Raw genomic sequence first — 13,139 nt, 5'->3', positions numbered from 1 at the left:
GTCAAGCTTGTGCACACAAACAAGGAATGTTTGTTTCCACTTTGGTCTCAGTGTACACACATAATAAATATAAATATATGAATTTGGTAGGGAATAATTTTTATTTTTTTAGAAAAAACATTTGGAAAAGTTGTCTTTATTTTTAATGCTTGAGAATTAGTAATAAATTTTTTGTAGTAAGCAATATGGTCTGTTTTCAACATAGTGACAAATAAAATAACACAAACTTAAGGAAATACTAAAAAACTTGCATATATATAAGTTTTATATCAGGAAAAAAAAATGAAGTAAAACAAGTGTGTATAAATGCATGCAAAAAAAATAAGTAAACTAAAATGTAAAAATGAATCCATAAGTAAAATAAGAAAAAACATGATATACTTATGGATGACATTTTTTATATTAAATAGAGAAAAACAATTAGGAATATATGTAAAGATTTCACTGGAGATGATTTTGTTTCCTGATGTTTCTGTAGATTTCCCAGATATGCAGAGTGAATTTTGCAATGTTGCATCAAACGTACTCCAGCTTGGAGTAATTTTAGCTCCAAGCAGTCTGCCCACAAAATTATAACACCAAGTGAAAGACTTGCTTTTGGAAAAGAAATGTCCAATAGAAATGTGCAATAGAAATGACCAGGGCCAGAAAAATTACTTCTGCTTTTTTCCCCCCTCAAAATGAAAGCAACATTTTCATTTTAAGGTAAAGTAAAAATATCTTTCTTCCTTATGAGGTAAATTATGTATCTATGTACAAAGTTTAACAGTTCTTTGTAATAATAGAATGAAAACCTCTTAGCAAGCAAAGAATCACACAGTAGATACTATTTTTACAAATAAATAAATAAGAAAAATCAAAGACCTATTTGGATTTAGCAAAAATAATTAAAGAGGAAAATTTTTTCCGTGACTAAAATAAAACAACGTTTTTGTAAATCCAAGCATGAATTAGGCATTTAGACTCTTCTTTGATCATCTGAACTCCAGTCCGTCCTGGTAATCCTAATTCATCTCCAAGGAGATTTGATTTCCCGGACGTCCCTAAAGCGTCCTCTGGGATGTCAGATGATTCCACCTCTGAGATTTGGCCTCATTTCTTGTGCCGTCATCCAGCAAAACCAGCTGCTCGTTTGTTTCTCATTAAGTGGCATCTTTTTAAAAGTTTGAGTGAGACCCACACGAAGAAATGCACCCAGCTCCCACCCTGCACACGAAGGGTAAACAGGAGCTGAGTGGGCGTTAGGAGCTGTGCCTAATGCACCAGGATGAAAGATGTTACCATGTGGTCGGGAGCTGGTCTCTGTGATCCTGACAGGTTGGTACTAACAATAATAAATCGGCACCGACCGCAAGTATGAGCGGACGGTTAGATGGAGGGGAAAAAAGGAGGGAAAGAAAGGCGGAAAAGTTAAGGAAAAATAGAAGCAAAAACAAGAGGACCGCGTAAAAGAAAGATGAGAAGATTCATGAACAGAGGAAAGTGAGGCAAAAAAAATAAAAACTGGACGTGGATGGCGGTTGAAGTTTTAGTAAACAAAGATAAACAAGACATAAAAGCAACCAAAATGTGAGCAAGAACAAAATATAAAAGATTTATCATGACTTTGTATTGGATATTTTGAGGTTGAACGCAAAATAATGACTGTTCAAAGCACAAGGGCAAAGCCTTTGTGTAAAAGAAATCAAAGGTTTCAGACACACAGAGAGAGACGGATGATGAAGAACAGCCAGCGAGGATTAGACAGCTGAAAGGAGACCTGATGTATCTCTTTTGGTCGTGAAGAGTCGACGGCGTCTCCAGCAGTTTTTCCAACAGGAGATTTCTCAGTGCTTCGATTCTAGTCTCAACCTCAGCATAAACTGCAGCACAAAATGGAAACAGCTTTTTAACATCATCATATTACTTTGTGGCATTTATTTGTTGGGGCAAAACCCCCCAGAAAGTGCAGGCATTTTTTTTTTTTTTTTTTAGAAAAAAACCTTTTTTGAAAACTGCAACTTCAGTATTCCCAAAAAGAGATTTGGCTTTCTCGTAGTCATTGATCACCACGTCGTAATCTCCCTGGGAGAAAAAACAAACAAACAAAAAACAACCTGTTAATAATGCAGCATTTTGATCCTAATAACTCATCAATCACAACACCCACTGTGCTAAACTATCTATAGCTCCACCCTCTGGTTGAAGTCACCCAGGCTGGACCTCAAAGCAAATACACAAGACAAACTGAGGACAGACGGAGCCGAAACTGTACGAAAAATAGCTGAAACCTGTGTCTTATTGGCGAGTGTCTTATGCTAAATGTGGATTAAAATAAAGCCAGAAAATGCTTAAATGTTTAGGATCAATCTTCAAACAAAAGTGGTAAACATAAATGAACAGGTGAGGAAGCTTTTATTTCTCTGTGACAGACTTTGGAAACGCTAAATACAAAAAACTTAAATGCAACACAAAAATAAATGCATACACTTTGGCATATTATCTGTTAGGAGTTAAAATGATTTCAGACGAACAAGCCAGCTCCCAAGGCATTTAATGGTTAGCCGGCTATCCCACTTCCCCCCTTGAATGCTTTATGTAGATTTTGTTCTGATGAAAGGTTCTACAAAATTACAGAATCTACTAAAAAGATGATCTAGTGTCATGCTAAAGGTGAGTTGTCGCAATGCAAAAATTTGAAATTTCAATCCCAATGTTAAAGAAAATGCACAATATTTTTTGAAGGCCTTGTGTTCTTTCTAGTCAAGAGCAAAACATCTGACAAAAAAAAACATATGACCACATTTTAACTTCCTTAATAGGGCAAGACTGATAAGTAGGGGACAATTCAAGCTTTGTTCAGGAAAATGTAACATTTAAAAGTGTCACTTCCTTGTTTGGCAAAACAGTCGTCACAATAACAGTTACTATACACGGTAGTCTCCTTCATTGAAGTGAGTACCTGTGACTCAGTTTTTATTTTATCATTATTATCTAAAAATTAACTGTCTGCGTTTAGTGTGATGTGCTTCCGTTTGCCTGTCAACTTTACTACTGATGGACAAAAAAAGACTCAATGAAACATTAAATTGTTTATCAACACAAACTTGGTTGATAATTTGGCACATAAAAAACATTTTTACAGTGGAAACTTGTATTTCGCTGGGCTGACAAATATTCAACAATCTTGAATGAAACCACTGCAGTTAATCCCTGATTCAAATTCTTGGCAACCAGGCCATGTCGGTGCACACAGGGCCTCAATGGTGTTACTCACTCATGCTCCACACCAGACTCCAGTCCTCTGCAATCTTTCCATTAATCCACCACAGTTATGTTACGGAAGTATTTTACATGTTCAGAGCCTCCTGGGAACCCTCGTGATCTACCAGGAACCCAGTGGTTTTTAAAACGTCTTTGCTAAAAGTTGTTCTTGCATATCTTTGATGGCTTTTATGCCTTGTTTAGTAATTGCAGATGTAACAACAAGCAGGTTTCTCATCTGAATGGAAACGGAACCACCAATCCCAGTGAAGACACTTAGAACAAAATGTTAAGATGAAACAAAAGCACCAACACTGGAGGCTTTTTTCTAAGGTTACACAAGGCAATATCCTGGAAAGCAATGAAATATATTTAAGGATTTCTTTTTTTTTTTTTTTTAAAGCATTCATTTTAATAACCTCTAATCTCTGTTCTCAAGAAAGAAACTAGGATAAAGTCTTCATATATTCTATACCAGATTTGCAGAGGGGACACAACATCAACAGGCTGATGTTTAGGCAATGATCAGGCGGGTTTAATTTTGCATTTGGCAATTTCTGTTTACATGCTGGGATTTCTCATGTTCTTGTAAAGTACCTTCTGAATGTTACGTTCTATGTTGAGCGGCAGGTTGAAGAGAAACTTGAACCGCTGCAGCACGTTGAGCGCGTTGCGTGTGGAGTCAGCCTTGTCTTTCCGTCCCAGGACCTCCTGGAAGAGAGTGTCTGCGGTATCACTCGCTCCTGCGAAAAAAGACGGAGTGAGAAAAAGCTATGAGTGAGAGTGAAGGAGGTGGGAGAAAATGAGAAACTGGGATACTGTATAAATAAATGCTAAACACCACATTTCCCTCATATTCCCGGTCTCTGGTTTTCCTCTTGCTCGGGATGTTATTAGACAGAAAAAAAAAGAGGAATAGGAGCAGGAACTACACTGCGCAGAAGAAAGTGACAACTATCTCTTAGCGTACTTGGTGGGACTTGAGCAGAACTAAGGGGCTTCGTGGGTGGCCTCAGCTGGGCCGTCAGATAGAAAAAAAACAAAGTTCTTCTATTTAAAACAAAACCCCCACCCACAACAAAATCCCTGAAGGAAAAACAGCAAAAGGCTGAGTAAAGACTAATATCTAACATTTTTCAATCATCAGTCTCGCTTATTAAGGAGCTGGGATTTAACAAGGCTGATTTGTGATTGGCTGACTGGTGATGTGTGTTTGATGCTCAGGGTTTTTTGGGGGGAGGGAGGATGAACGAAGCTCTATTTCTGCTGTGCCATGGGCCTTTACGTCCGGGTTTGGATGGATGAAAGATATGTCCGGCTAAGAGGTTTATTTACTCTTCACTTAGGGAAAAGGGCCAGCTTATTGACCTCACATTAGAGTGGCCCCATTATCATGTATGACCTACAAGGGTGGGACACAGGGTTTGATGAGGGATCAGCTTAATAAGTGGGGAAGACCAACAGTACACTGAATGAACACACACATGTCCAGGTTACAGTTTTCACTTATCACTCCAATTTTCTGGCACAGTCCGTCCGTTTTTGTCCCCTTTGTCTCATCTGATCAGATAGATGATTAAATCTATTCTACTATAGACTAGAATAATGTTATATTCTCCTATTAAATACTTTTATATTGCATAAGAATTCTGAATAAAATAGATGAATATATCTATTTTATTCAGAATGTAAATATATATGTATGTAAGTAAATATGTACTGATTTTATATTTTTTTATATTTATATAAAATTATTGCTGATCTCTCTTGTCGGCAAAACAAATCTGCCTAAAGTCACTTTACTTATAACAGAAATTCCTTTTTCGGTGGTGCTCTAATACTTACATTTAAATGAAAATAGATGAATATAGATACAAATAGCTAAGAATATGTATACAATTAATAAGCAAAATTGAAAACATCAATTTGAAAATAGAAAAGAATAACTTTACTAAACAAATAGGGGAAGAATTTCTACATAAATAAAGTATAACTATAAAAAATATGTGCAACTTAGTTGGTTAACTTAAAAATGAACAAAATGTGTATGTGTACCTGGAGAAAAACTTATTTTTATTTTTTAATTCACAAGAAGGCCAGAACCAAAGACCATCTACCTGGTGTAAATTTTTAAACAATCATCATCAGTTACGTTCCACAAAATTTAAAATCAAACTTACGATTTAGGATGTTTTCCAGTCGTTGGGTCATCGATCCCTCAACTTTCTCTGTTCCATCCGATTCCAGTCTCTGGTGGATCGCTGGAAGAGTATTAATAACTTTAATGACTGAAAATTATAAACATAATTGCAACAGACGTATGACAATTATTTCTGTTTTCTTAACTGCAGTGGGACACCAAAGATATGGACATTTTTAGCTTCAGGAACTGAAGGTAAAACAACAAACTGGCTCTGCCTCAGTGGTAGATGTGAGATAACCTCACCGGTTCTCCACTCACAGATGCTGCTATTGAACCTACCAGTGGCTGTTCCCACACTGCCAAGACGTGACCTAGCACTGGCCTGGATCAAGTCGCCCAACTACAGCCATTAACAGCACAGTTTGGTGGTTTTGGGACATTAAAGCCCTTTGACCAAGAGGGGGTAAATATGAATGTAAAACGTCTCATTTGTTTGAAAAAATAACACGCTTTTATGCCAAAAGTGACTGCGGCAGAGAGGAGAGTGAAAGGGGGGCAGGAACCCTCTGATGGCTTGTAGCCATCACTAAGCATGAAGAGCTTCATACCAGAAAGAGAGTTTGAAAAAGGCGGAATGAAGAAGAAAAAAAACTAAAAGGGGGGAAAAAAGAGGGAGAGAGTGGTGGGGCTACCGCAGTGAATAAATAAATGGTGTTCAGTAGTGGGCAGCTGGGTGCTGAGAGCTGAGGGTGGGTTTATTGACAGAGTCGCAAAGAGGTGGGGAGCCTTTAAAAGACAATCTCTTGCATACTTGTGCAGCGACACCATCGTGAAGAAGAACTCCATCTAAAAAAATGAAGACGACAAATAAACATTTACACCAAATGGCTTTTAGCTGATTGAAAAAAAAAAAGAAGGAGAAAGGGAAGATTTCCATAAATAAAGAAGGCTCGAATCAGACAGACAGAAGCATTACTGAGACACACTGTTCAAACACACTGTTTGTAGTAAGGACGTCACTACAAGCCAGCAGTAAATGTGACTGAACACAGGTTAGGACGGAAATAAGCAGAGATGGTGTGTGTACGCAGGATTGATAGGGCCAAAAACAAAGGATGACACACACACTGCAGGTCTGCTTCATGTCTCCAGACTGCCCTTTGCCCCACTGCCAGCTGCCTGTCCTCTCCCACCGAGAGGCCTGATGACGTTACAGTTAAGTTAAACAGGTCAAGATCCGGAGAACACACGAAGGCAGGTCCTGAGGAAGAGCCGCAGCTCCTGCTCCGCTTCCTGGAACCGTTCAGGGAGGGGAAAAAGAAAAAAAGAGAATAAAAATAAAAATACAGTGTCCCTAGTTTCTAAAGCTGGAGATGTTTTGACTCCTGCTGGGGCTGGGGACGCGGCAAACAGGCCCTGGGAATCTTTCATTTTTGGACCACGGTAGCTGTTCCGTTTCCTGCATCACTGGGAGACTTCCTTTTCACACAACAATGAAAAACCTCAAATTTCAACATTTTAGCAGAAATAACCCGCCCCTCCCTCACAGCCTGTCACTCATTCAATCAGCCAGAGAGAGAATGTCTCAGAAGAATCGGCCCGGCTCGTCTCTCAGGCTTCGAGATCAAACAGTGTGCAGGGACAAATTTCTCCACAAAACCCCGAGACATTTCCCTTAAAGTGAAAATATTGATCAGATGAAAATATAAGAACATTAATAGAGTAAAAGATGAAATTGATTGAAAATTACATGTGCATCATCTGAGAAACATTTAGGCCCAAATTATCTCCTCTATAGCCCTTAAACTATTTTTATTTTGTAAAAAAAAATTCTAAAACACACTCCATTACCCAGGTTTTGGATTTCATAAATAGAGGAAATATTTAGCAAATAATCAACATTGTTTTATAGAATTAGCGGCACAACAATCAAGCTTTTGCTGTCCGATATCGATTTCCCTGAGAGAATTACCTGCTTATTCCAATTTATTTATTTTTTAAAGAAAACAATACTGCCGATTTCTTGATAAATATAGTATTTTAGAGTCAAAAAAAAAAAAAGTAATTACAAGATTAGAAAAGTATTCTTAGTTTGGTAACACTTTATTTGAAGGGGGATGAATAAGACTGTCATGATACTTTCATAAACATGACATAACACCTGTCATGAACATGAATAAGCCTTCATGAATATTTATGACTATTGTCATAAAGCGTCATTCGGTAAATTATGACACTTTTAATACAAAGTTGACATTATTCAAAATGCCTTTGTTATGACAACTTGACATTAACTAAGAAATCATTACTGTTTAAACTTTATCTTTAATAACATAAAGTTACCTAATTTTTAAAGTGCAATCAGTAATACTTTTATAACAAATTTATATCAGTAATTATTTCTTAGTTAATGTCAAGTTGTCATAACAAAGACATTTTGAATAATGTCAACTTTGTATTAAAAGTGTCATAATTTACCAAATGACACTTTATGACAACAGTCATAAATATTCATGAAGGCTTATTCATGTTCATGACATGTTATGTCATGTTTATGACGGTGACATGACAGTCTTATTCAACCCCCTTCAAATAAAGTGTTACCCTTAGTTTTCATGCAATTATTGAATAGCAAAAAAAATAAAACAATTTTTTCAGTATCTGACTGGATGATCACCAGTCAAAGCTAATCAAAGGAAATTGCCAGATTTTGATCACAGGTCAGCTGACTGTATTCTGTTTTCACAGAATACAATTCTGTTAGAGAGAATTTAGCATAGAACTATCCAGTTGAAGTTGGAACAAACTTTAGATTTTAAACTAGAGATGATCAGATGCAATCCTGACTCTACAAAATAAAAGTTATATATCATTAAATTGCTACCAGGCAGCAGTAATGGTTTTTAAACGCGTTTACAAATAGTTCGTATCTAGTCACTATTCCTTTTGTTCAACTCACAACTTGGGATAGATTATTATTGTATTGTTTATCATTATTGTGATGCTTTTCTAACAGGATACAAATTGTTATTTATTGTGATAGCAAAAAACCTAATGAGGTCTGCAGACCCCCAAACTAACTGCCTTGTTTGGATTGTTACTTAGACTATCTTTCCACTAGTAGTTCTACGAGAGCATCAATAAATATCAATATATTGGAAAACATGATTAAATGCTGCTATTAAGTGCCATTTATCAATGTATTATATAAAAATGCTAAGTTCATACTGGCTAGATCACCAAAATGCTGCCACATAAATGACTTAAAAGTGAAGGGGCTTTCATCAAGGACATCGTCTCTAATTTCAGTTTATATTTTCAACACATTATGAAAACGTGATGTTGATTTCAAAATATGGAATGTTTTCCATGTTTTATATCCTCTACACATAATTACAAACTATGTAGAACGAAGTACTTGCAAACTATCCCAAAACAACAAGGCATTTTGCAGATCTTTTCGTTTCTAAAATGCAAAAGTCAGATTTTATAATAAATGGCTATTTTAAATGTTAGAAATGTCTATAGTGAACTCAAGAGGAAAAACAGCTAAAAGCCCTTAAATGAGAACTAAAAAAAAATGTTCAGAAGAAGAAAACCTCAGAGTGTCGCTGTTGCTCTGAACTTTTTCCATCCATGTCATTTCTTTACACAGGTTTGGCTTCTCGTCCATCTTTCCACCTTGCATGCTGCATTAAAAAATAACCTCAGACTTCAATTAAAGTCATCAATAAAACCTGATGAACATCTAAGCATGCGAGCTGAAAGTAAACAAGAGGGGAGACGAGAATGTCACATGGTGACTGAGAGCGTCTGCAGGCACAGCAGCAACTTCCAACGCAGCACATTTTTGAAGTGCAAGACTTTCTAAAAATCCCAAAAGCTGCCTCTCAGGTAAGCTTCATCTGGTCTGGCTCAGAACGACGACAACGTGCCAAGCTCCTCAGAGACACAAAGAAGGGATTCACAGTTGCTCAGACAGCTGTGCTTAGTAGCCCTGCAGCGGTTCACTGCAGGGGCCGAGTCCAACTGGCTAGCTCACAGGCTGCGTGCTCTGTGCATTGGTTTGGCCAGCCATACTCCGTGTAAAGAATATATCCCTGACCCAACTACCCATTCTGTGCGGCTGCCTCATTTTTCAAGACAGAGAACCGAACGCTGGCCTGAAAAGGATGCCGCGGGGCAGTAATGAGTCACAGCGAGAAGCCATGGGGTCTAGAGGTTTGAAAATTAACCTTCAAGTCACGCTGCTGGTTCAAATATGAGACAATGTTTATCTTTATGAGGGGGAAAAGAATAAAACCCTTTGACACATGGATGTAATATAGCATTTGAGGAGAGGTATTTTACAGCCACAGTGTTTGATGCTGTACTGCTGTCAAGATAATGTTTCTTTACTCTGTCCTGCTGTTGTTAGGAGCTGCTGATGAATAAATAAACTCACAAAAAGTGAAAGCAAGATTAAGCTAGGATGCAGAAAAACTTCAAAAACAGAATAATGTGAAAATCTTTTATGACCAGATGCGAAATGCTCTGAGAGAGAGAGAGAGAGAGAGAGAGAGAGAGAGAATGCTTTCAATGTTTTATGTATTCACACAAGTAGACATACCTAAATTATCAGTTTCAAGGCATATTTCTTGCAACTGGCGACACGAATACAAAATAAGTGTCAATAGTGAAAAAGCAGACAAGCGCTGAGAATCTAAAGATAACTCCCTCAGAGTTGTTCAAAATAATTTACACATTTATAAGTAGTCATACACTTTCTTTTGATGCAGCTTATATAATGTAACACTGCTGAAAAAGGAAATAGAAGAGGCCCGAATTGGAAATAAAATAATTTTTAACTCAAAAATAGTTTCAGTTTAATGTTTTTAATTTCTAAGTTTCATTGGAAAATAGAAAAAAAAATCACTAAACCCTAAAATTATCCATCAACCATCTCATTCTTATCTTATAGGTAAAAATGACAAAAAATGTCCTCAAATTTGGGGAACTCCAAAATGAGGTTAAAGCATATGAAGCTACATCCACCTATCACACACCTATGGACTGTTATGTTCTATATTGTTCCATTTTTGCACACATCTTTTAAGTAAATGCATTTTAAAATCCTTATAGCAGTGTGAAAAACAAAAATGCACTCTTGGAGTTTAGAGAAGATGGAAAAATGAAAGCAGCAGTCGAGATTTTCTAGTTAGAGGACTTGAATAAGTGATTTGTGGTTGCTGCTGGTGATATTTGGTCTGAATGGTACTGCTACTGTCCATCAGTGTGAGAAGGGTTATAAACCATTACATAAACTGAGTGAGTCTGAGATTATTCACAGTGGAAAACATCTAAGAGGGCTACCAGCCTTCATGATTGAATGTTTCAGTGACTTCCCCCCAATGTCAGACCATGTAATACTCTGCAAAAATGTTAAAAAATCCATAAGCTCCATGCCAAGCTTGAACTTTTATCAGTTAACAATGTAAATGTTAAAGTTAATAAAAGCATAAATAGAAAAAGATGGAACAAAGACAGTTTGCTTAGAAGGGTCGAAGGAAAACATCTCTGCAACTATAAATCTAATGCAGTCAGTTGGTCAGACTGTATAAAATTAAAACCAAACTAAACACCAGCCTGTCATCAGCAAATGCTGATGATTTCAGCTCGTTTTGCAGTCATCCATGAAGTTATCTGAAAATTTAATTATTTCAAAGTCAAATGTGAGGCAGGTCAACTTGTCCGATTTGGACAACTGAAGCTTGGTCCAAATTGGGCCATGGAAGCAGGGAGACAAGGTTGTAAAGAGGTTGGTGGAATTACCCCACAATGATGTGGGAAAATGATAAAGTCATACAGGAATTGACTACCGACAGCTACTGGTGCTGAAGGTGATTCTACAAGCTGAGCTGTTGGATGTATTTTGTTTTTCCATCCACAGCTTTTCCATTTCAGCCTTATATTAAATGACTAACAAATGACAATATGGAATATGTTCTGTGCTTTTCTACACCTCACTTTAAGTCATTTTAGAACCTGGCAAACATCAGATCATTTTTATTATGTCCTAATACATAAAACATTAGAGCTGAAAGAGGGTACACACTCCACCAACCATGAGTGTGAGTCCATTTGGCCCACAGGTCAATGTAGTGCACACATGGCGCGTTGCTTCCTGCAACCCCTCCAGACTGTGCACTTCCCATTGGAGCAGTGGGCACACAGTAGCCACGCTCAGTCTGAACGTGAGAATGACTCTGCATTGTTCCCATTGGTCATATTGGCTCCGTTATCAGCTCTATCAGTCCTAATACTCTGGCTCGCATTGTGTTGGGCTGCTCCGTTTATTTAGATTCAGTCACTAACAATGAAAACATTGCCTCTCCTCCAACCGGAGCACAAACATACGGAAAGCAATAATAATAAAGATGGAGGCAGAAAAGTGTACATATAAATAGTAAGGGGAAGTAACTGAGTGGCTGCGGCGGGAGCAGAGCGTAAACAGACAAAAGCATGAATGATGAAGTGAACAATTGATTCGAGGTACCTGGCAGAGCGACAGCGGCCCGACTCTGCCACCTTGAAATCTTTTTGGCATCTGAGGGTCAGCGAGTGTGAACAGCGTGTTCGTGCTTTTCTAACCACGTCTCGGAGCCGAGCGAGGCTGACAGGTGAGAGCTGATCTCATTTTGATGGAGGTGATTTAACCGTGTTGTGGTTGGCTGCTGGAACTGTAGTGCAGAGAGGAGGGTTTTCACACACCGTCCAAATGAGCCTCTTTAATCAACCGCTGCTAAACCACATGTGGCGGTGGAGAGGGGGGGGATTAAAACGGCCCAACTTGTACATTTACCACCAAATTAGGACCTTATTTCTGAGGCCAAATATGAAGTGAGGGAGTAAAGGTTTGCGGACGTTTGTGATCATTTTTTTTTTTTTTTTTACCTGCCAGAGCGTCCTGAGCCTCAAAGAATGTGCTGAGGCCTCCTTTCACATAGGCCAGGCTTCCCTCGTTTTTCTTGGTCGCTTGCTTCTTCAGGTTATTGGCTGCGATCTTCAGCTGCTCAAATCTGCAACGAAAATCAACAAAAACAACTAATAATTATCAGTTTATTGCGAGACATAAACAAAAAAGCCAAACGATGACTTGAATTTGTTTCTTATTCGTGCCTGTTTGCATTTCTTGCACACTATTTCGGGACGCATAGTTTGAGATTTTACGTGTGCGAGTACGTGTGTCTGTGTGTCAGTGTCCTGAGTGAGGTTTCCTCTGCAGGAAGAAACAGTCACCCAGTGAGGTCCAAACAGAGGCCCCTGGTCATGCTGGATCCTCGGGGTCTGGGTTACTGGAAGGCTAAGCAGGGGGGAGAGGAAGCCAGGAGTGTCCAAAATAACTCTCCTCTGCCCCAACAGTCTTTAGGGTCAACAGGCTACCTCGTCTACACGCCGCTCTGATCTCTGAAGAACCAGCTGACAATGTGGGGAGAAACTCAAAGGGAATTGGTAAAAAAAAAAAAAGAAAGAAAGAAAAAAAAAAACAATGTAACTATGTTTTTGTTTTCTTCAGCTGGAATTCCTGGCATATTTTTTTTTACCAGTCAGTAAATGAATGTAGAAATCATTTCCAGCAGTATATTGAATTGTTTCTTCATTTTAAAATAATCCTTGATTATTATTTCAACTGCAAAATGTCAGAAACTTGTAAAAAAAAAAACTGAATGGTACATTTTTCTCCCAAGTACTATCTCTTTTAAATATACATCAT

At 37.9% G+C, this 13,139-nt stretch overlaps 1 protein-coding gene across 1 annotated transcript in view; it reads right to left on the bottom strand.

The window, feature by feature from the left end:
* The window catches only part of exoc2 (exocyst complex component 2), a 53,234-nt gene that overhangs the window by 21,531 nt on the left and 18,564 nt on the right, over window positions 1-13,139 (bottom strand). Inside the window, exons 6-10 of the mRNA XM_015040687.1 lie at window positions 12,320-12,444; window positions 5,424-5,504; window positions 3,841-3,986; window positions 1,983-2,064; window positions 1,760-1,862 (exon numbers count right to left, since the gene is read on the bottom strand). Of these exons, the coding sequence (XP_014896173.1) occupies window positions 1,760-1,862; window positions 1,983-2,064; window positions 3,841-3,986; window positions 5,424-5,504; window positions 12,320-12,444 (537 nt within the window). The remainder of the gene's footprint in view (window positions 1-1,759; window positions 1,863-1,982; window positions 2,065-3,840; window positions 3,987-5,423; window positions 5,505-12,319; window positions 12,445-13,139) is intronic.

The sequence above is a fragment of the Poecilia latipinna genome, unplaced genomic scaffold, assembly GCF_001443285.1.
Source record: "Poecilia latipinna isolate Pla-1442-1.1 unplaced genomic scaffold, P_latipinna-1.0 Scaffold522, whole genome shotgun sequence".
Lineage (NCBI taxonomy): Eukaryota > Metazoa > Chordata > Actinopteri > Cyprinodontiformes > Poeciliidae > Poecilia > Poecilia latipinna.
The sequence above is the reverse complement of the archived record's forward strand: the minus strand, read 5'-3'. Positions and strand labels throughout refer to the sequence as shown.